The sequence below is a fragment of the Athene cunicularia genome (genome assembly GCF_003259725.1).
Source record: "Athene cunicularia isolate RWA chromosome 15 unlocalized genomic scaffold, athCun1 chr15_part1, whole genome shotgun sequence".
NCBI lineage: Eukaryota > Metazoa > Chordata > Aves > Strigiformes > Strigidae > Athene > Athene cunicularia.
The window spans coordinates 13,936,807-13,960,327 of NW_020799121.1; the positions used below are offsets into that span (position 1 = coordinate 13,936,807).

Sequence of the window (23,521 nt, forward strand, 5' to 3'; positions counted from 1 at the left end):
AGAAACGTTTCTGTAGAAGAATAAGAGACAGGCGGGAGGATGTCGGAGGATCACGAGATGGACAAGATGATCAAGGTAGGCAGGAGGCAGCGGCGCTCCGGGTCTCCCCGCCACCGGCCTCCGATCGTACCCTGCCCTGCGGGGGGAGGTGGACAGCCTGGGCAGGGCCCTGGGGCCCGCCGGGTCCCGCTCCCCCCTTCTCTTACACCTGCGGCTCTGCTCCTCGCTGCCCTGGCACCGGGGCCTCGCCACCCGCTGGGCTCCGGTGTGGAGCCCCAGACACCGGGCAGGAATATGGGAGCTGCAGGCAGTCGGCTTCCACAGGATCCGGCCGTGGGGGATCGGAGTTGTGATGTTCGGGCTGTGGGGAGCAGAACCGAGGCTGCTCGGGGCGGCGGGGAGCCGGGGTCTCTGCCTCGCAGCAGTCCCCGGCTGCAGAGCCAGTGCTGTCGCCTCGATCCATCTCCGAGTTCCTGTTCGGATGCTGTCATGAAAACAAATCTGGCGTGTGGGATGTTTGTGTTTTGAGTGGTGGTAGAAGAGCTGAACAGATTCAGGATTTCTTTTTTTACAGCGAGAATCTGTGTGAGCTTAGCGCTTCCCAGTGAATCCTTCTGTGACCTGGCTGAGCGGATTTCCTGAAGAAGCTGGGGAAACCCTTTTGAGATACAGTGACAATAAAACAAGGTTTTAAAGACTGTCTGCGGGTTCTTTACCTTGCGCAAAGCATTTGCTGTCACAGATTCTGGATGCCTTCCTAAATGCTAATTTTAATAAGATGAACAAATTCCTTGAGGATGTAGAGAAAAGATCCCGTGCATTGGCGTTTGCCACCCTTCCTTAGCCCTGCTATCTGCCAAGGTGGGATTTGTCTTTACAAAGATCGTTGGGGGGAAAAAAAACAATGCAAGTGAAGTAGCAACACAGCCTTGTGCTGTTGGAATCTGGGTTGATTTAAAATATGTGGGTCTTGCCTTTTGAAGTAAAAAAGCCCAAAGCAGAAGGAAGTCTAAGCACAGTGCTCACACAACCCAGATTGGAATTAAACTATGAGATCAAGTATCAGAATTGTGTGCTGTCTGTTCCTGCTTTGTTATCAGCCTTGGCACAGTGCGGGTGAAGTAGCTGTCCAGAAGGTTTCCAGAAAAGGGTTTTCAAGTATTTCTGTGGTATTTCATGTGAAGGTAAAGGTCTACATCGAAGCTCTTGGGGGTTAAAAACAAAACAAAGAAGCCAAAGCAGTTGTGTAAGTGTAGGGACAGTCTTGTATCTGCCTCCTGCCCCTCTCAGTTTGGAGGGGTTCTGGGCAAATCTTTCGGGTTATAGGCATTGTCTGAATCTAAACCATAATTTAGTACTTTTATATATTATGCTGATTGCTACTCAAATACTTGATTTTTGTTCAAGATTGATGATTGGTTTTCGCCTGCATCTGCAGGTTTAAGGTCTGTGATTCAAGATAGCGACCGCTCTGTTTAAGGCAAACCAGCCAAAGTTGAAAGGCTGAGCGTTGGGGCAGTGGAGGTGGAGTTACACGTGTTGTTGGCATTTCACTTGTTGAATACGTGGAGTTTGCCCAAGCAGCGGTCTGTATATTTTTAACTGACTGTAGTGAGTACGCATTATTCTTAAAGTACCTTATTTCAAACCTTTTCCCGTCGGTATTCAGCGGAAACTGAGAAGTGCCTGAGCTTTCCCCCGAGCAGTCCCGCTGCCTGCTTAACCCTGTCTGAAAGCAGTTTGTTGGAGATCCGGCTGGGAGAAGTCTCAGTCCTGCCTTTCCGGGCTGTCAGCATCCCAGACTGCTGACTCTGCATGGGAGGATGCTTGAACCGTTGTTTTAGGTGCCCTGAGCTTGCTGAAAGGGAATTGTGCTGTCGAAGAGAACTCAACTCTTACAGTTTGCTTGAAACTTTTTTTTGGAACCGAATGCGTTTCACATTCATTTATTCCCTTCGCCCACTAGAAATTAATGTGAGGAGCGATCGGAAGTTTAACATTCCTTTAACAGTAGGAGCAAAAAGCTTTACTGTAGGAAATTGCACCACTGCAGATTTTTTTTTTGAAAGCGCTTTCCCCGCCGCTCTTCTGCCTCCTCTGTTCCCAGCCACAGCAGATTAGTTCTGGCTGACCCGTCAGCCAGTCTACAAGTTCAGTCAGCCCCGTGCAGCCGTGCTGCTGTCAGGTGTTTCATTCTCCAGATGTGGAGCTAAGTACAGGATACGGTACCCTCAGCTGCTGGCATCCGCAGTACAGTAACCTCGGTGGAGAGGCGAGGCATTTAGGCTTGCCAGTGGAACTGGATTTGGATATTTTTCTGAGGGCAGTTTTATACCTGTACGTTTTAAGTATTTCACGCTGTTTGAATGTTATGAATTTGTGTGGATTTGCAGCTCGTCTTGGCACCAGATGTGGAGCTCCTGTTTTTTGAACTAGGAGATGTCGGTAATTCTGTACATCGATGGACATCTGAGTTCTCAGATGCTGTATTTTGTATCATTAAGAAATGGTGAACAGTGTTTCCAGATCACTAAATTATTCATTTTTATTTCTAAATTGTACAACTACTTGGTAATGAAGATTGGAATCCAGATACAAATGCAGAAAACAAAAAATATTGGCTTTTTTAGTTAAAGCCATGGTAAATACACAGAATACAAAAGAGGAAATTAATTTTTATTAAAAATTGATTTACTTATAGTTGTTGAACTTGTCCTTCAGGAGTTGAGAGCCATCAGATCTTATTCTCGTTTCATTTGGCTCATAAATCACAAACTTCCCAATTCCTGATCAACTCCTCTTCCACTTGCTCAGCTGAAATGAAGCAAATGGTCTCCGTGCCATCAGAGAAGCGGCAGCAGGTAGCAGAAGCTGTTTAGTCAAGAGTGGGCTTGTACGTGGAGTAACTCTTTTTAGACCAACCTGTGCAGTTGAAAGGGTTAGGTAAGTTCTGGGGCAGGCAGGGTTTTGGAACAGGAGCAGCAGACTTCAAAGCAGTATAAAAATACCAAAGAATTGTGGTCGCTTAATCACGCTGTCGCTCCAGAGTACTTTGGCGTCTGCTTCTGCGTTTCAGTGGTTTGCCTTCACAACTTAAGACACGAAGTGTGAGCTTGAAAGCACGTGCTGAGGAGGTGCTCCTCAGTTCAGAGAAACCTCTTCCGAAATTGTGTTTTCATCCCACCTGTGATGCCTTCAGTTCTGTATCCGAATATCAGGAAAATTTAAATCGGCTTTTCCCTAATACGCTTCTCCTGAGAGAAATTTATGTCAGTTAAATTAATAAGAAAAACTTTGTGCTTCTACCTGAAACCAACAAACCATGTACAATCCACTGTGCTTTTCTTCCCCTCTCTTTAAAAACCCTTCATCAAATCTCCAGTTAACTTTTAACTTCTTCCTTCACACCCTTCATGCTAGCTATTTATGATTTATGTGATACCCACTCCAGACTGTGTTAAAAGGCAGTTTTTCTTTTCATATCTGTCTTTTTTTACCCTCTAATCCCTTCAAATCTTGCCTTGAGTATCAGCTTTCCTCTCTTGCTTTGTTTTCAACCCATGTGGCGTGAGGTCTGGCTCCAGCCTGGCCGCGTCCATCCCCGACTGTCGAGGCAGAGGCCAGCATCCCAGGGAAGGGATTGCCATTTTCAATACCCCAGTTGAGAGCACGAGTGTTCTCTGTTTTCTCGTAGTTTGTAGCACGAGTGAATCCTGAAATGCTGCAGGTTTTGAATGGAAGTTAACGGGAGAGGGGGGAAAAAAAAAAATCCGATCAGAATAAAGTTGCTTTGCCAGCAGTGGACTCTTCCGTTTATTTTCAGCGCATTTGGGGAAGCGTTTTAGCTTCTCCAGTGCTAGCTTTTTGTTACCAACTCCTTTTCTTGCAATTTCTCAGAAATCGTGGCTTTTTGAAAGATGTTCCTCAACGTCAGGTAGCAACGTAGAAGAATTTTGATGGCGTGCGTTACGTGGTGGCTGGAGTTTGCCCACAACGTTTCCAGCGCCGAGCCCCAGCACAGGGCAGGGCGTTAATCACGATGCTCGGTGCTGAGGCTCCGTCCTGCATCCTGCCTTGTGACATGTTTAAGCATGATAGCACCCAGGCTGTGTCATAACAAAACCAAACCCTGCTTTATATGGATGTGGACAAAAGAATTATAAACACGAGCCCGGTTCATGATCAAGACAAGCTAAAACTAGTCATGCAGGGTTTAATTTACAGTATTAACATATCCAAAGGTTTGAAAACCCTAAGGAAGCAGCAAAGTCATTTTCCATTGTACTGTACGACCAGAAAATACATAATAATGCTGAAATTGGTCCTTTGTGATTGATCGTTTCTAGGTAGGAAGCTGGATTTAAGAGTTGGGGGGGAAGCTTTCTGTATTAAAGGCACAAGATCCCATTTACTGTTCTCAATAATTCTGTTGGAAAATGCCAGCATGAGCAGTCTCAGCTGCAGAGAAATAATTTTAAGCTGAGATCTATTATTCTGTTAGCATTTGTATTTATGTTTAATTTTCTTAGGTGAAGCAAAACTCCAAAGCAGGCTTTTTCTCTGCTCGGGTATCTTGCGAATCAGGTCTGCTGAGCTGTTGTTTGTTTTTTTTTTTGAAGGGATGTAGTAAAATTTTTTTTTTTTTTTTTTTTTTACTCTCTTTCCCCTCCCCCTGCTCCTTGAATAGGAAACCTCCATTTTAGAGGAGTACAACATTAACTGGACTCAGAAGCTGGGAGCTGGGATCAGTGGTCCTGTTAGGTAAGACACTACACCTGCGGATTTGTGTGTATTCTCAGCTTGTTTCATTAGCTGGGGAGAAGTGAGGATGTATTTTAAGCGTGCTGACAGCAGAGCCACGTGCTATGTGGAAGACTCTAAAATAAATAAATGTCTCTACTCCGTGTGGGTCGTAGCTGCTGTGCAAGCAAGGTACTGTCTTTTACGGGGTATGTTTGATGTAAAAACTCTCCCACCTCTCTGCCTTCTCCTGTCTCACTGCCCTGTTCCTGAAGCAAAGTGGGAACGGGAGTCGGTTGTGACACAGTGGTGGCAGAAAATGCTCCTCCAACACCTTTGTCCTTTTGGTACTGGTGTCAGGGCGGTGCAGAGGTCGCTGCTCCCATCTACGGTGTCATCACTTGGGGCATCAGCCCTGCGTGCCCATTAGCTATTTTTACCAGCTATTTTTTTTTCAGATCATCACGTGAGGCCAAAGCAGATAGTGCCGTCAGCTCCGCATCTCAAACCAGACTTGCCCATCATGAATTTCTAACCCCTGCAGGAACTGGATGCTTTCTGTAAAGCAAAACATATGTTCCCTTTTCAACAAGCACTTTCCCTCTTGGGAGCAGGAATTTGTGCACAAGTGCCGGAAAACAAATGTCTGCGCCTCTCTGTTGCTGGGCGTTTGACAGGGCGATTGTCTTTTTGCCACCATTTATCTTCCTGCCCAGGCAACTGGCTTTCTCATCCGTTTTGTGTTGCTGTGTTGCCTCTGATCTTTATTAAAATATCCCTTTGTGCTTTATTCTTTTAGCTGCCCGTTAATATGTGGGCCCTTCCCCTCTGACGCAGTTCAATTGTTTATGTTAAATGGGGGAAAGAGAGAAAAAAAAAACAAACCCGTGTGCGGCACAGTCGGTGGCCTTGCCAAAACAAGGATTTCCATTCACAAACACTTTATTTATTGCAGACTACACCCTCCGTTGGAGATGTTCAGGCTGCCACTGTGTGGTTTGGGTTTTTTCATCCAAAGCATCTCTTCAGGCTGAATGTGTAGACTGCCTTCTGCTTGTCTGCAGTGACCCAGTGCTCTAAAGTACTTTTTCTGCATTGCTGAAAATATGTGGTTTTACGTGAGGTGTTTCTGCATAACCTGTGTGATTGTTGTGGAAGGCTGAAAACGGAGGCTTTACGGGTGCCCTGTATATTCCAGATTGTGGGCATTCCTCTTAATTCCATGTGGAGAGCAAACTCATAACTACAGATCAGTTGCTTGAAGTGTCTCTTTAACGTTCTTGCTGACTGAATAATTTTGTTGCTGTAATACCAGAGTCTGCGTGAAAAAATCCTCTCAAGAACGCTTTGCACTGAAAATTCTTCTTGATCGTCCAAAAGCTAGAAATGAGGTATAGTTCCTGTTTATACTCTCTGCCTTCTGACACGTCGCAAAATCTCGCCCTTTTGGTGAATTGTTGCAATGGTTTAAAATTAAAAACAAACAAACAAAAAAAAACACCCCACCCCACCACGTGTATGCAGGATTCCTTAGGTGTGATCCTCCAGCCTTGCTGTGCTCAGTTCCTATAGGATGAGGTGGTGGGTGAAGCAGAGGGTCGTTCTAACTCTCTGAGTTTGCTGGAGCTGCTAGCTGTATGTGTACAACTCTAATTTATAGAGCTGCATTTCAGAGCTGGAATTCTCCCTGCGTCCTGCGTAATGTAACACGAATAGTTTAGGATGGATTTTGTTTCCCTACATCTCGCTCTTGGATGTCGCTACTCTTAAGAATTGCCAAGAATGCTTCATGTTGCACTCTGGTTTATCTGTGTATGAGAAACTAAATAAGCTCACTGATACCATTTGTGAATCGCTGTGGCGGGCAAGAGCGTGCCAAGGTACCAAACCTTCAGTTTGTTGAAAATGATGGGCAGTGCAAGTTGTGAAAGTGAAAGAAGCGTTAGTTGTCCTCAAGGTTTAAGCAACTTCCATTTCTCGTTACTGAGCAAATTCTCATTTAAAATTCCCAGGGAAAAATAATCTGTTTACAAAGAGCCTCGGCTTCATGTAGCAGTCCAGGTAGCTTTAAACTGGGGAAAATTCCTTTGGTGCCTGTTTCAGAAAGTCAGAACAGGAGATGAGTTTTTCCCGTCTTGTGAGTGCTAGATCATCAAGCCATAAAAGAAGCCAGATTATGGAGTTTCATGTTTTATTCATGAATTTTTCAGTTTCAATCATACCTCTATTGCTACTTTAAAGCTAGTTCTAGCTTTTAAATTTATTTTAAAACCACAAAGAAATCAAAGATTGGGCTTTCTGTGGGAACTCTGGTGGGTTCAGTTCGGCGGTCTGTAACAAACACGTGGGTAATATATGATCTTTTTGTCTCAGTTTAAGTAATTTAATGGCTGTTGGTCGCTCATATAAACGCTTGTAGGCATTTCTTATTTTTGGAATAATTTGAAATGGGGTGCGACTGGTGCTGAGGCTGGTGCTGCAGTCTTGGGGGCAGAGGGAGGAGCAGAGCTGGTCGGGTGCGTGTCACTGTCTACAGTAACGTTTCTTCCCTTCTCTTCAAGGTACGTCTGCACATGATGTGTGCAACACATCCAAACATTGTTCAAATTATTGAAGTTTATGCTAACAGTGTGCAGTTCCCACATGAATCCAGCCCAAGGTAAGATTACATAGGGTGATTCATTCCCACAGCTTGTTTGCCATGTTTAGGCCAAGGTATAGTGGAGTTCGCTTTTTTTAAATCACAGTATGACCAAAATGAGTATTGATAGGGGGTTCCCGATATGATATTTATATTTCAGACTAAGCAATGCTTGCTTTTTCCCCTCTTGATGCTCAGACCTTTGCACATTTAAATGAATCTGCGTCCTTCATTACTGGTTTTGAATACATCGTCATTTCTTAGGTTTTTCATTGATTCAGTCTGTGATACCTGCGTTGTCTAAGAGAGTATATTAGCTTCTAGCTTCTGTCCTGCTTTGATATTGCTTTAGTAGCTTGAACTGAATTGTAACCTTTGAGCCTCCTTCTGCTTTCAAAGCGCTGTTAAAACAGGATTGGAGAGCTGTGACTTTTGTTGCTACCTAGAATCCTAAGTGAGATCCTTTCACATGATGGTGATGCCTGTGAGCCACTGGGAAACTCAGAGTGCCAGTCTTGAAAAAAAAAAAAAAAAAAAAAAGGAAGAAAGAATCGTCTCTAAAAATAATAGGTTCTGCCCTGTAAACTCTCAGTGCATTGTCCTGCTTAAAATGAATACAGCAAAACATGAAGCAGACCATTAATATCGCTTGGGATAAAAACGTCTTCTAATTGGATGTTAGTTGAGGGGAAAAAAAAAAAAAATTACAGTTGGGAGAATTAAAGAGCTGAGACCTGTCTTAGTCTCTGATAGACCTGATTTTGCTCTGTGGCAAGAAGAACTAGAAGGTAGTTTCTTGAGGATCTAGCAGTCCTGATCTCCACGCTTCCCATGCGTTGTCCTTCATCATTATGGCAACTCTAGATTAAAATCATGAGGTACCGTAGAGTGTCCAGACTCAAAAGCGTTAAAGTAATTCCTCAAACTTCTGCTTCTGAGTTGCCGTGAACCTCTTCAGCACCAAGGCAGAGAGCTAGGCCGATCGGCACGTCTGCAGGGATGGGTGCGGACAGGGCTGTGCTCTGCTCAAAGCCAGCTCCAGCCTGGAAGCTGTTCAGCCTGTTCAGCTCAAGTCTCTACCTGCCGTATTATCCTTGAAGGGCAGAGTTATACACTGCTGTGTCTAAATGGCTTCCAGGTCCGACCCGGCTTGCTGGTGGAGCTTGCACCTATCTGTCTGGCTGCATCCCTGTAGACATGTCCGTGGTGTTTGTTCCAGCTGGATGTGGGAGCCCAACGTGAAGAGCAAAACTGTAGGTTCCTGGCTGAAAATCAGTGAGTCAGATTGTGCAGGGAGCCAGAAAATCCTGCAGCTTACATGCTTAAAGGCAAAATTACGGAACCACAATAGCTCTAACAACTGTAGGAGAAGCAAGTATATGTCTCTCTTTTGGCCTGCATCAGTAGATATGAAGTTATGCATTATTAGCTTAGCAATTCTGTTATCTTTTGATTATTTTTAATATAACAAAATGAAATGCTTTTGAACAGGGCTCGGCTCCTAATTGTAATGGAGATGATGGAAGGGGGAGAGCTATTTCACAGAATCAGCCAGCACCGGCACTTTACTGAGAAGCAAGCAAGCCAAGTAACAAAGCAGGCAAGTTAACACCCATGTATAAGCAAATCCATGAATGATAATGGCTAAAGTATTTAACAATTTCTTGGGGTGGGGGGGTGGGAAAAAAGCAAGCTAAAATAATCCTCAGTTCTGATCCGATGATCATTGCCTGCTTTGTTATAACCTGACAATGCCAAAGTTTTAAGAGAAGCAAAGAATTTGAAGGTGTGGGCTAGTTCTTCTGGGTTGGGACCCTGGTGTCTCCGCTGTCCTTAGCAATGGTTTTCCTAACCCGGTCTACAGAACCCTTCGCCAATTTTCTTGCGCAATCTTCCTGCCGTATCCCTTGCTGTTGTTTTAAAAGTGTAACCTCCGACAGTCCACAGGCTCTCACCAGACCCCGCGTGGCTCCTGAGCTCCAGTTTGAGGATTGCCTTTGGCCATGACACAGACTTGGTGTTTCTCTCGCCTCTTGAGGGGGGTAGCAGATAGTAACAGACGCGTGTCCTGGGCCGGTGGTTTTCAAGCTGGGTTCTGTGTTTGGTTTTATGGAAGTCCTGCCTATCGTGGAAGATACCAAGAGGAATGTACCACTATAGTGCATGTTTTCTGTGCTGTTTGCTCTGATGTCATGTTTCCCTCTCCATTTCTCTACGCAACTCACTCCGGAACGTTGTGTTTTAAAGCCTCCATGGTATTTATTACTAGATATGGTGTCCACTGGGCTCTTTGTTGCTTAGCAGTGCATCTGGTGTGACTAGCTTACATCCTACTAGGGTAGGCAGGATGATGAAGCAGAAGGCCCTCCATGGCATTCAGTGTGGGGATCCCCAGTGTCCCTTCCTCTCAGTTCTGGGGCGAACTTCCAAGTTCCAAGCTGTTGGATGCCACGTGGTGCCCAGTCAGAACGCTTGGATCAGTGGGAGGGTTGCAGGAAAGGTGGTATGTTGGGGTAGCCTGTTGAGGGAGCCGCAGCAGAGGACCAGCAAAAGGATCTTGCTTTTGAAATGGCTGAGTTGTTCTGCATGGGAATTGGCACCACGGCGTGAAGCCGAGGGTTGGAGTTGCCATCGTTTGCTTCTTGCATTCCAAACAAAAGATACACGATCTGTAAGTGAGAGGCTCTACAGGAGATACGAGTCGGTAAATGTCTTGCTCCCACTCCAGTGATCACCGCGGTGAATAAAGGAAAGAAAATGTGAGACAAGATATTACAGCGTTTGTCATAAATTGACACGACTGTTCATGAATAATCCGCACCCTGAGCGCTCGCTTCCCCTCAGCTGGGCAGATAATGTTGGGTACTGAGGCAAAAGAGGGCCAAATCATTTAATCTTACTTTTCTGGTTTGTGCTTTGACTTGTTTTGAATGAAATGCTAATTGTGCTGTTACCTATTTGGTTTCATCCGACAAAGAAATTAGGTGGAAGGTACAGAATTATTTTTGACAGTTTGTTTTCATGTTCTTTGGACTGTTTGATTTTGACAATGCAAGGCAGTCTCCAAGATTAACACGTGGGGAAAATCTTTTAAAACTATGCCAAAAATTAATACTTTGAATTGAATTCTGATTGTGTGTACACTTGGGTTATTCATGTCCTAAGTAACTCTGCTTTAACGTTTATAAAAATGAAGTTTGAAAGCAATGTTAAAAGTCTTAACTCTTTCATCTAGTGGTGGTTCATCACTGAGCTACGGGTCTCGGTCGTTGTACCCGGTAATAGTTAAAAACTTGTCACAGAGCTACCTCGTTTTCTCTGGGAATGCGTTTATATTTGTTTCTGAGCTAAGTTAACGCCGAAGTTCTCCTTGTCACAGTAATTTTCAGTCTTCTAAGGACTGAGCTCATCACCCAGGGTGCCGTGTGTGGGTAGGATCCTGCAGAAGCCAGTAGGAAAACTTTCAAATAAGGGTTTTGTGTCTTTGCCTTACTTTTGTTTCAGTAAAGCTATTCAAGTACTTATGCTTTGGTTTTCTTTAAATGCCTTGCACTTTCATATGTACAGTCTGCAGAGCTTTCCTGACTGGGTTACAGGTTTCTAAACCACAGCAGTAGCTGTGAAAGACTCGAGTAATACATTTCTGTGGAGTATCCCATGAAATGAGTAAATTGCTGGCAGTACCCTCAAGAATTAAAAAAGAAAACTGCCTGAATGTTGACTCTTAAGCCAGCAACAAATGCAGTAAGGTACTTACTGAAATACTGAAGCAAGAACTTGCTGTTGACTGTTAAACAGCGTGTAATTACAGCATGTAATTACAGAATCTAATTGCTGGAGAGCGTGCAAGCAAGTGTAGTGACCTCTAGCACAGCATATAGAAGGACACTGTCATGATCTGATTCACTTCTGGGGGGCTGATAATGCCCCGAGTTAGTCGAATTAAGGTGGTTGGGAAGCCCAGTACGACTTAACTTTTATTTTCTGTTTGCTTTGAGTGAAATGCAAGCTATGGGTTTCATTCCCAATTGTTGCTTTACTGCACTCTTGGGCGGTACAGCCGGGCTTGTCTTAACTCCAAATTGCACCCAAGTGAAGTGAAAATGTTTGGGGTGTAAGCTGTGTTGGCGATGTCCTTTTTAAAGCTAAAATAAGTGTCCAGGCGAAAGGAGGAGTTCTGTAATTGTGGTTGATCTGTTGTGCCCTTTTTCAGATAGCTTTGGCTTTGCAGCATTGCCACTCACTAAACATTGCACATAGAGACCTCAAGCCTGAGAATCTCCTCTTCAAGGATAACTCTCTGGTAAGATGAAGACTTGGTGTTCTTCGTTTACTGCTGAATTCTGTAAAATGGCTCAATGGTGGTTTCCGGAGTAGTTGTAAAATGACATTAATGCAACATTTCGGTGACAAAAATGAATGATTTTTTTTGGCTTCGTGCTTTCCTGTGCTCTGATCTACTTGGAGTACAGGCTGCCCGTGCTGGTAAACAGGGGTCAGGTTTTCTACCTCAACACAGAATCCTGCTTTGCAGAGAAGATCTGCTCTGCCAGACTTCCTCCTTGGGCATCCTCGGGATGTTCTAACCTGCGGTACAGGTGCTTGGATGTATCCGTGCACTTGCCTGTTTCTTTCTTCTCTGGCTTATAACCACCCTGCACATGCAGTGATCCCCCCTACAATGTGCATAGTGCTTCCCAGATCTGAGAGGGTGACTGCTTTTGAGCCAGAGCACCCAGGAAAACAAAAATTATCGTTGCAAAGATCAGTTTATGACCTTTTAGGTGCTTTGTGGAATGACAAGGGTATAAATATAAAAGAGGAGTATGTGTGGCAAAGGTAAGATGAGTCCAAGGTGAGGAATGTGCGTTAGAAAAGCTGATACAATGAGATTTTTTTTGTAATGAAGCTTCTTCTCCTTGTTTCAGGATGCACCTGTTAAATTGTGTGACTTTGGATTTGCCAAAGTAGACCAAGGTGACTTGATGACACCACAGTTCACTCCGTATTACGTAGCACCTCAGGTAACAAATGATTACAGTTGTAGGCTAAAGGGGAATCATCATCTTTGTTGCCTTTGCCTCTATAACCACATCATTTTAAAAGCCTTTGCTGCCCTATTAAGGGCTTCTGGGGGCAGGAGTCTTGAGTAACTGTATAGTAGCTGCCTTTCAGGATGGAGTGCCACGGTGATCTGTTGTTTACAGCAGAAGATCGCGAGGCAAATTTCCCAGACTGTGTTCTTACCGCTGGTTGAGTGCTGGTGCCCCCTGAGTCTCCCAGGCTCGACTCCCACCACTGAGACTACTCCAGGATTTTGACAACTGGCCTTTAACTGCGTTAAAGCAGTTGGTTTGGAAGAATCTCTGCTTTGCAATCCTTCTTCCAGCCTGCGGCTCATTCAAGATAACATTAAAAAGGACTCTGCTGAAACCAAAAGGTTCTGGAAAGGCAATTGCTCAAAAAGAAGGCAGTGCCAGGAGGTTACCTGTTCACCCTTGGCTCCCTCGTCAGCGTGCATTAAGACATAATCTATAATTACAGACAGGCTGTTTTTTTGTAGTCCTGCTTTCCTTCCTTTTGTGCTTTGTGCTGGAGTCCTGAAGAAAATTAAAAGAAAACTGCAGATAGATGCTTAATTGCAGTACTGGGCACGTCGGCAGCCTTTAATGACTAGGAAGAGCCATTGCAGAGATCGGAGCACGCGGCCACAGTCGAGTGCCCTGAGAACGCCTCCTCAGCGGGAGCCTGCTGGTGAAGGGCCGTGTGTGCTACAGGCAGGCTTTATAAAACGGGTGAAACCAAGCCTGTAGAAAGCTTTTCCTGAGCGTATTTAAACCCAGATTTTTGTAGAAACCCAGATTTGATCAGCAAGGGACAAATTTGCTGCGATTTGTTCATGGGAGAGGCAAAAAGGGACATGTCTGGAGCTAGGGTTACCCTCCAAACATGATTTAGGTTCTAGTTCCAAAGCATGGAGGTGCTAGAGGTTTTAACCAAAAGAGATGTGAGCAAATGCTTTAATTCAGGCAAAACTAGAATTTTCATCCAAAGCAGCAAAATATTTTAGCTGAAATTTTCCTCATGTAGAAAGTTCCAGTCTGTCTTAGGAAGAACAGTTTGAATTTGGCAGCGTCTTGAGTAGCTGGAATAAGTCCATCGAATGGAGAAGCATCAGGCATCTTTGGCATAGGCATTGCTGTTTGTGGTGTCTGTAGATGAGATGTATTTTGCCTTTTCTTTTCCCCCCCCACCCCTCCTCTCCTGACAACAGGTATTGGAGGCACAAAGACGGCATCAGAAAGAAAAGTCTGGTATTATCCCCACCTCTCCAACACCTTACACTTATAACAAGGTAAGCTCTGAAATAGTCCCCAAGTCAAGATCTCTAGAGCACCCCACCCCCCGATGTATCCTCTGTAGAAGGAGTTTATAGACATGGTTTACCACCTAAGGCAATAAACGTGGCTCTGAAATGACACACGGCCAGGAGCAATAAAGTTGTTCAGATCTCTGTGATAGGAACACATCTAACTAGCCAAATACCTCGCACTGAGTAAAAAGCAGGACCTACAGGAAGCAGCGGGGACGCGTCACGTTGCTTGTTTTTTTGTGTACACGTGTGTTTTCAGCTGTAAGGACGTAGGATCCTTGGGGCTGGATTTCTCAGAAGTGTGGTTTCTTTGGCTTTTCTAACAGGAGTGACCAGGTATGCAGTGGTGTTTCTCCCTGTAAATGTATTCGGTTCAGACCGGGTTTCATTCAGTTGAACCAGGGATCTGTGCAGGTAGCTTAGTGACACACTAAAACGCTCTGCTGGCTCTGCTTTCTTTCTGATAGAGCTAATAACGAAATGCACGTTTGGTTCATTAAATTGATCCTCTAATTAAAGGGAAAATATACAAACACTGTTCAAGGAGCACTAAATATTAACGAGATTTTGGAGGGAGTAGAATGGTTCTGCTGGAGCGTGATCGATCACTTGGCAAGTTCTTTCACCTCCGCAGGAGGAAATCTCTTTTCTGCTGTCAGCCGGGGTTTCTGGAAGTGTAAAGCACTACTGAGGCTGTCTTGTTCAGGCAGCTGGGGTGGTACCTCGTTGGTATCAGGGATCTTCTGCAAAATGACCAGTGTTGTGTTGTCTGTAGCAGGAGCCACGGGCAATAACTGCTGCTAGAGTCTTGGGAAAGTTATGACAGAAAGTGTCCTGAATGGTTGTGCTCCTTTTCAGTCATTCCAAAACATTTTCCTCCATATTATCATCACTGTCTCCTGCTGGCTTAGCAGTCTTTGAACCACTGAGTATTCTTCGAGTGTCGATTTAGATTCAAATGAGTTGGTTTCTGATTGCAGTGCTAAGCAGCTACACCGATTCCAGCTTCAAGTTTAACCCACCACATGCTAGAGGGGATAGTTTTATATATTGGGTTGTGTTTCAGTGGCCTTCCACAGAGACCTAAAGCAAAGATGGGCAGAGATAACTTTCACTGAATTAGTCCACATGCGTTTCCCAATCACAGATGAGCCTCCTTCAGGGTTATGATTATCCCTTCTCCGTGCTGGAGAAGCAGATGGATGATCGAAGCCAGGCACTTCTTATCCAAAGACTTCTCAGACAGGTACCAATAGTCTTTTCAATACAGAGTTTCTTCTGCCCTCTCTCATGTCAACTCTGTCGCAGGGAAAGGTGATTTTTTTATAAATTTGGAAAGTCTCACAGGGCAGGGTCAGGAATTCCACTTCTGTGGATTGCAGCAGATTTATTCTCTGCTAGTAGCCCTCTCCAGTCGATGCCATTCCAGAGACACCCAGGACGTGGTGTGGATGTGGATGATTGCTCCCTGTTTGTGTTGGTAACAGTTTGGCAGCTGTTTTTTTTTCTTCTAATGAACCAAAGAGTCCTGGCTATGACACCTGAAGCAAAGTATTTTGAGTTATACTCTTGTAGAGAATAGAGGAACCTTGAAAACAGATGCAACTGCTGTTAACTCACGTACCAAGAAGGTTCAACTGCCTTGATCTTTCGAAATTTAGAATGTGATACAGGGATTCTGTTTTCATGTTTCATTTGAAGAATTGAGGGGTCACTCAGAGCTGCTTTCAGCCGCGGTGGCACTAACTGGAAAGGCGGCTGAAAGAAGCAGCCTCGTCCTTACCTTGCCAAGTGTGACTCACCCCAAAAGCAGCATCTGGCATATGCCTAGTTCTCTGAAATAGCCTGTGATAAACTCCCAGGTACACTGTCCTTCCACAGCAGTTCAGAGCCTGAGTGGAAATGCCCGTGATCCACCTTCATGATCAGCAGCACAATCCCACAGATTTAAATTGGAGGAAACCACACATCTTTGAGTATTTTTATTAAGTTGTGTGTGTATTGGGTCAAATATGTGTCTGTGTGTCATGGCTGGAAGGGGTTGACTCTTGAATAATCAGGGAAACCTTGTCCACGAAGAACTTGGACACCTGTTTCCTACTTACATGCCTAAAGTCCCATGGATTTAATTAGAAATTCTCTGTGGTCAGTGGAAAAATGATGAGAATTTAGGTCTCTAAATAAAAATTTAGACTTCTAGAGCCATCTGAATTTGCTTTTCAGCAAGTTGTTTAAGCCATATGTATGTGAGGTAACTCCGTGGGGTTTCTTTCATTATCAGCATCCACATGGTTTGTAAAAGCCAGAAGCCGAGGGCTTGATGTAATGATCGGTATGAGCTGATCTAAGTGTATTCCCTCCAGAAGGAAACAGTCTCATCTTTGACTCCCCCTTCCTGGATTGGTGTTGATCCAGTCAAAAAGCGGTTGGTGGAGTCAGAGTTTCTGTGTTTGAAACTGTGCTGTCCTAGAGTGGGTGGTGGAACATACAGTCTGGGGCAGAGAGGGTGGTGCTGAGGTTGCTTCAGTTGGCAGCTCTGCAGACTCCTGTCTGTGTGAACCCATCGCAGAACCTGCCTGGTTCCCCAAATCTGCCCTCGTGTGTCTTTCCACAGTCACCTGAACCTGGCTGGAGTTCAGGCGGCTGCTTACGCCTGGCCGTGTGTTCCTGTCCATCCCTGTGCTGGCATAAACCTTCAGGAGTCCGCAAGAGGACAGGTGGGGCTGGAAGCCAAGCTAGTGAAAATCAGTCATTAGCTGTACAAATGCTAGTGTTGGCCCAAAAGAAATATTGGGAGTGGATGGCGAGGGTCAGAGCAGGTCCTACCAGCCCTAGCCTGCACCTTGCCGTAACCAGGTGATAACAGAGCTGCATCCTTAAGGATGTGCTCCAGCAGAAGCATGAACTGAGGTCTGGGCTCTTCCCTTCTTCCCAAGCAGTGTCTTGCATGGACACGCAGGGATCCAGGTGGGGAATGGCTCTGGCTTTCAGCTTCTGGTTGTTGGCTGGATCCACCTCCTGGGTGAAGTCCTTCGGATCCCGTCAGCAGCAGCAGCGGCGGGAGGGCAGGGAGGGGGCTCCAGGCTGGGGTGGCAGGAGGATGCAGCAGAAGCAGCTGGGAAATGCTGCTCCTGCCTTTCCGGAGCTGCCTCATCTCCGTGCCTTTCCGGACGTGTGGGTTTTTTTCCTTACAGACATCTCTGATTAAATATCTCTGCTAGCTCATTTGTTCAATGCTGTTTCTTTTTTTAGTCTCACCTTCTGAAAAATGACTGTATTCTGGTTTATGTTCTGACGTTGAGAGACTAGGGCTCCAGTATCCCGGGCGGTGTAAATAAACGTGCAGCTTCCTCACGCCTCTGACGCACCGGCCGTTTCCACACAATTTACCCTTGCAGAGCACAGCTAGAGGAACGCTTTCTGTAAACAAGCTACTTTTGGGTACTGGAAGCAGTTTAGCTTGGCAGCACGGAGTTATTTTGTGCATACATACTTGCCTTATTTATCCATGAAGGTCCTCAGATGGACCTTTAGGAGGAGGCTGAGCTGGGTTCCAGTTTTCTTAGGGAATCACGTAGAACTTTTAACATGGCTACACCACTGCTTGCTGCGAATTGCGCCCCAAAGTGATCATTTCCTTGCTTTCAGAGCTGTGACTTGTGGTCCCTGGGTGTCATTATTTACGTGATGCTGTGTGGATACCCTCCGTTTTACTCCAAACACCACAGTCGGACAATTCCAAAGGACATGCGGAAAAAGATCATGACAGGAAGTTTTGAATTTCCAGAGGAAGAGTGGAGCCAGATCTCAGAAATGGCGAAAGACATTGTGCGAAAGTGAGTCAGCTCAGGAAAATGTTGTATTGCTCTCTGCTTATATTAAGAAATTGGAAAATCACGTGAAAGTGCGTTATCACAAAGGGCTTATTTATTCCAAAGTCGGGGGGAATTGTCTTCAGCACATACAGCTGAAAAATTTTCTGTCTTATTCAGCGCAAATGAAGTCTGGTAAATATTTTTCTTTCCCTCTTTCTTTTTTTTTTTTTTCCCCCCCCCCCCCCCCCTTCCCAACTGTTGTGTTCAATTTTTGATGTCTCCTGTCTCTGGAGTTGCTAGAGTGCATCATGCATTTAGTCTTTAAGGGGAATGGGTACACGACCTTGCTTCAGAACAATACAGGCAGCTGGCTGCTGCATCTGCAAGTGTTCTCTAGGCACGTATCCCCTGTGGTGATGTTTAAACTCCTGTTAAAATCAGGGGACATTTAGGTGGTGTAATAGGATCTGGTAAATCTGTCCCTTAAAACCCTGTGCACATAATACACGGTCTAAAAAGGGACAAGGGAGAGAGGCATGGGAAGGGAGGTTAAGATCTGTCACAAGGTGTCAGACTATGAGGTAAGGTTTTGCCTTGATATTTTATTCTAAATGCTAATGGAAACTTTTTCAGGCAGTGCACGTCTCTCAGTTGCAAATATTTCAAAGACTCTGATCCTGTGGTCCTGTTTGAAAGCAAGAATGTGGCACTGATTAGGTCTTGACCTTGCTTATTTTTTAAAATGTGAGAGGGACTTTACTGCCTTTGCTTATATCACCAGAAGAACTGGAAGGATAAAAGCAACGTAAATAGAAAAAAAAAAATCAATTAAATAATCTTAAACTGTCACTGTCTGCTGTACTGTAAAATCTCCAAGGATTTTAGGTTGTTTGGAAAGGGTGCCAGGACCTGTTTATAGCAGTGCAGAAGAGCCCGCAACCTTTCGCCAAATAAACTGCAGATTGTGTTGCAGTGAAACTTCTGTTTAGCCCAAGGTCAGCTCTTTATTCTCACTCACAAGCTTCACAGTCAATAGGTTTCATTGTCTTTTAAAATGGCCATGAAACTCAGCTCGCAGAATGTTGTGACTTGGATTCAGTTCGCTTCACTTAATTCTCTCACTAATGTTATCAGCACTCCCTCTCCTGCTCGTCTTTTCCAGCCAGTGAGTCTGAATCAGTGTTTACGGTGCAGGAATACATTCCGACCTTATATAATTCTGGATAAGTTTACATTTTATTTATGTAGACTGCTATTCATATGGAGTCTCGCTTCTGGAGGTCATATTTTGCATTCAGGCAGCTGCTTCCTTTCAAGCACGTCGAGCTGATTTCTGACCTCAAGCTTTGTGAGCTGCCGTGCTTGATAATAGCTTGGGACTTTGAAAACCTTCAGAAAGGGAATGCTTGTGTCTCGGGTCTTGCATCAAAACTGAGCTTACGACCTGTTTGGCAGCGTGGCCTTACAAGTGAAATTTATAAGCTAGCCCGTGGTCCTGCTGACATTTTGTAAAAGTTATTTCCACTTTCTTGGTACATTAAACAATTCTGCTTTGCAGCCAGGAAGCTGATTTAGAGTATTGTCTAAGAAAGTGCGACGAACTCATCAAGTCATTCTGTTTCTAATTCAGACTCTTGGGGAAACTTGTCGGCACTTTGTGTGAAATTTTAAACTTTTTTATTAAACAGTTGTGATTGCCATGAGAACACGGGTTGATCTGCAAAATCTCTTTCGGGGGTTTCATCCTAGTAAAATTTAACTCCATGGAGTTTTCAGAGATTGCAGAATAAAGTTCCTTCTTATTTTGAGGTGCCGTAGCCTGCCAAAGTGTCCATTACGTAAGGCTTTTGCATGGAGAGGAAGGCTAAGGAGTTGTGTGGTGAAAGCAGTTAATTCCCCAAACAGGTTTCCGACTTTGACACTTGGCCTTTCTTCACCACACCTGGAGTCCTTGGTGTGGGTTTAGAGCATTACGTGGGTGAGCTCTGGATGTGCATTTCCAGAGGGTCTCTGTCTGGATCGTTTCCAGTTCATCTGGAAGATCATTTCCCATCTGGGAGGATGGGAGTCTAGAGCTCGGCAGCGCACGGGTGTTACTAAAACGGCCTTCAGTGCCTTTCTTTACGCTGTGCTGCTGAATAGAACTGAAGGAGAGCTGTGATAGCATTAAAATGTCACCACAGCAAGGGTCGGTGAAGCTGGTGGAAAGTCAGACTGCTTTTGGGTCAGCTTAGCGTCCTAGTCGTTAGGAAGAGTTTCTTTTATGGCCCCTCTGATGCTTAGAGGACGCTAAATGCTCTGATGGCAGACAGAGCAGCACATTGTAGATCAACAAAGAGCTCGTTACGGACTGATTGATTCTCTCACAGGCTGCTGAAGGTCAAGCCTGAGGAACGACTGACCATTGAAGGTGTGCTGGACCATCCCTGGCTCAACTCCACCGAGGCGCTTGATAACATCCTACCCTCTGCCCAGCTGATGATGGACAAGGTCTGAACAACATTTTGTTTTATCAAGAATGTTGCCCAGGAGAGCTGGGTAGCTCTCGGATGGTTGGAGCGTTTTCTTTCACACGGTGTTAGGCAGAGAAAGAGCTCCCCTTCTGCCCTAATGAGCCTGAGATCTCTGTAAGAAAATGGAAGCAGTTCAGTTTGAAATTGGGGCTAGAGGATGTTCCAAAATTAATGGAAAGAGCAGCCATGTGCTAACAAGTAGAGAACAAACTATGGAGTAGACATGCCTGAGGACTCTTTTGTAGGTCTTTTATAATTTTTTTTTTTTCCCCATGTTTTATACCTGACTACAGCTGTGACCTCATTAATTAGCAGCAAATGAATAGCCCGTCTTGCTTCCTTTAAACTCTGCTCAAAGAGGAGTTCGGTCAGCGCTCTTAAGCTCAGGAACACGAGAAGCAGAGGTGATCCTTTGTCCTTTTTAGCCCCTGTGAGGTCGGGATATATTGTCCCACAGTCAACAACTGCAGTTGTAGTCATTTCTTGCAAACCTGAGTTTTGTTTCTCTGAAACAAATGGGATTTTGGTGCATATTTTTTTTTTTTTTTTGTCCATGGCTAACGTTGTCCATATATTGTTCTTTAACTCAAAAAGAAGCTAATTAAAACACCCCATTCAACTCTTTTCATTCCAGGCAATGGTTGCAGGGATACAACAGGCTCATGCAGAACAGCTTGCGAACATGAGAATCCAAGACCTCAAAGTCAGTCTCAAACCCCTTCACTCCGTCAACAACCCAATCCTGCGCAAAAGGAAATTACTGGGGTAACTCTCTAAAGCTGGTTTTGAAAGATCAGAGTGTAGGCAGAACGATTTTAGGCAGGTTGCAGGTTCATTCAGCTGTAAGCACGCTCCTGAATTTCTGATTTGGTTGACACTCTTCATGCCGAAGCGGGTGGTTGGGGTGAAGTAATACTTGCACCATACGGTGTGTCTTCCAAAATATGTCAGTGAGGGCAAGAGGGAGTCTAGTCACACTCAACATGTGACCCATTTTTTTGTAAGAGAAGGCAAACAGGGAGAAGGAATTCCAAGCTTGTTTTTTTTTTTCTCGACCCTGACATTGACTGACAAAGTCTGGTAATCTCTCTCTCTCTTTGTTTGAGTTACCTACCTGAAAAATAGGATTATGCATTTTAGGATTACCCTTACCTGAATGAATTAAAGGAATATTTATTTTCCTTCATATTTAAACGGGTCTCATAGTATAGGACATAGAATTACTGCTAAATCTACCTCCCAGTCCCAGCTTTCCAAAGAGTGAAAGAGATCATTATACTGGTGCAATTATGCAAGGAGTAACTATGGTGTAGCTGGGAACTGTCTGTGTGAGGTTAATGGTTGGACTAGGTGATCTTCAAGGTCTTTTCCAACCGAGATGATTCTGTGAGCTTGAGTTGCATTCAAACTGTAATCGTTTCCTCCTTGTTCTTTTGCAGCACTAAGCCAAAGGATGGCGTTTACATCCATGACCCTGAGAATGGAAGTAACGATTCCAACGTGGCTCTGGAAAAGCTGAGAGATGTGATTGCTCAGTGCATTCTACCACAGGCTGGTAAAGGTTGCCACTTTTAAGAAAGTTACATTTCTAAATATCCAAGACGCTGACTTTTGCCTCAAGATCAATCCGTGTCAGTGGTCAGAGGAAGGATAAACAAAACTCCTATTGTCCTAGTCAGTCTCGAGAGGCAAACGTTGTCTCTGGACTGTAATCTTGGTGCATGCATAACGTTAGTGTCAACAGTGACGTGCAGAGCTGTTCAAATCACTTTCCAAGAGGAGTGTCTGCTTTCCAACCCATTTCCTAGTTTGAGCGAGGCAAGGGGGGAATAACTGCACATGCTGTTTACTAAAGCTCTGGGTGTTGCTGCGAGGCAGAATGCCAAACCTGTTTATCTTTGTTCTCCAAAATAGGAGAGAACGAAGATGAGAAGCTGAATGAAGTGATGCAGGAGGCGTGGAAGTATAATCGAGAGTGTAAGTTGCTGCGAGACACTCTTCAGAGCTTCAGCTGGAACGGTGAGGAATTCCTTCTCTTCCCTGGAGAATGGTGCTAATGCCGGGTGAAAGAGGGGCAGCAGTCGCCTTCTTACATGGAAATCAAACCAAAATTTCTTGGGTTTTGACGTTGTTTCGGCCCTTCTGCCGGCGTGGGTGCTCTAGAAATGAGGTTAAAAGTTCTGCTTTCAAATTTCTGTTTGAGGTTCAGGGTAAAGTTTTCAGAGGCACCGAGTCGTGTGAGAACGTGACGGCGCAAATGGAGCATCGCTTCACAAACAGCTTGAGCTGGTTTCCTTCCAGCTGTTTATGACCCTCTTTGTGCTGGAGGCTGCTGCCCTCATCTCTGTCTCTGCTTGGTTTGGACAGGAGACAGAATTAAAGCTGCCTTGGGAGTGTTCAGATGGCTCCTTGACAAAACGGGGGGGGACACGGAGGTGTCGGCCCCCAGGAGCAGATGCTGATGAATAGGAGGGAACCAGGGGCGTCAGCCAGGTTCACAAAGGCTTGGTCGTGCCTCTTCCCCTTTCATCTGTCTGGTTTTAAATTAGGTTTTTAGAAATGCTCAATTTTTTTTTCAATGGAACTAGAGATTGTAACTCGTTTTGGTTCCCTTGCAAATGTTGTCCTGAGTTTCTGTGTGGAGCGTTGGTTTGTGTTCGGTCCGTGTGTGACTCCAGCCACGATTGCTTTCCTCCTCGTGCCTGGCACCAGCTGACTGCCTGTTCTTTTCCTTTCAGGCAGAGGATTCACAGATAAAGTGGATCGACTAAAACTGGCAGAAATAGTAAAACAAGTTATCGAAGAGCAGACAAACTCCCATGACTCTCAATAGCTGGAGCTTCTTAATCTTATTTTTTTTACCATTTAAGATTTATTCTTTAACTGTAAAAAGTATTTTTATGTAAATTAATAAATCATAATTATTTCATTAAATTTCCATACTGCTTGAAAATGCTGTATAGTTGTAGATACCAAAAAAAAAAAAAAATCATTGGTACTGTAATATTTTTTTAAAACTCAGTTCCTTGAGGTATATATGATCACTTACGTACTGTTAATCATCAGTCCCCCAGATGGGGGAAATTATATTGTTAAAGACCATTCTTTTTCTTAATAACCAGTTGCAGAAGCTGCCTTCCATCTGCTATACGTACAGCCAGCTGCAATGACTGTGTATGTGAACGAGACAGCCCCAGTTTCTCAACACCCTGCTCAGTGAGTACTTGAAGCAAGTGCTGTGAAACACAAACTTCGTAGCTGCCATTTGCGCCTGAATTCCGAGTCTCTCCGTAGAGGCCCCTAAATAGCCTCTTGTTGCCCGGGATGACCCGAGAGAGCCACGCTTGGCCTTGCCAAGGGCACCTGAGGCCATGTGCTTGCTGTATTTTTCAGTTCTGATCAGTAGCCCTCTGTTTTTCTTCTTCCTCATCTTCCTTGT

The 23,521-nt window shown here is 44.7% G+C and overlaps 1 protein-coding gene across 3 annotated transcripts; it reads left to right on the forward strand.

The window, feature by feature from the left end:
- Positions 1–31: 31 nt before the first annotated feature.
- Positions 32–23,012, forward strand: MAPKAPK5 (mitogen-activated protein kinase-activated protein kinase 5). Of its 3 annotated transcripts, none has more exons than XM_026859812.1 (14): positions 32–75; positions 4,688–4,761; positions 5,199–6,131; positions 7,302–7,399; positions 8,873–8,981; positions 11,595–11,684; positions 12,310–12,405; positions 13,656–13,736; positions 17,403–17,590; positions 19,939–20,059; positions 20,717–20,847; positions 21,522–21,643; positions 21,997–22,101; positions 22,821–23,010. In XM_026859812.1, the coding sequence occupies exons 4-14, from the start codon at positions 7,314–7,316 to the stop codon at positions 22,913–22,915; spliced, it is 1,224 nt and encodes a 407-aa protein (XP_026715613.1). In that variant the 5' UTR covers positions 32–75; positions 4,688–4,761; positions 5,199–6,131; positions 7,302–7,313; the 3' UTR covers positions 22,916–23,010. The 3 variants fall into 3 exon arrangements, with proteins under 3 accessions (XP_026715613.1, XP_026715611.1, XP_026715610.1); XM_026859810.1 differs by having other exon boundaries at positions 38–75; positions 6,056–6,131; positions 21,522–21,637; positions 22,821–23,012; XM_026859809.1 differs by having other exon boundaries at positions 38–75; positions 6,056–6,131.
- The last annotated feature ends 509 nt before the right edge of the window (positions 23,013–23,521 follow it).

Bases quoted from the DNA above. Each gene is read 5' to 3' on its own strand.
- MAPKAPK5 (XM_026859809.1), top strand. From the start codon at position 40: ATGTCGGAGGATCACGAGATGGACAAGATGATCAAG. The intron at 12,406-13,655 runs GTAACAAATGAT...TCCTGACAACAG, and splicing joins CGTATTACGTAGCACCTCAG to GTATTGGAGGCACAAAGACG. The intron at 13,737-17,402 runs GTAAGCTCTGAA...CCTTGCTTTCAG, and splicing joins CACCTTACACTTATAACAAG to AGCTGTGACTTGTGGTCCCT.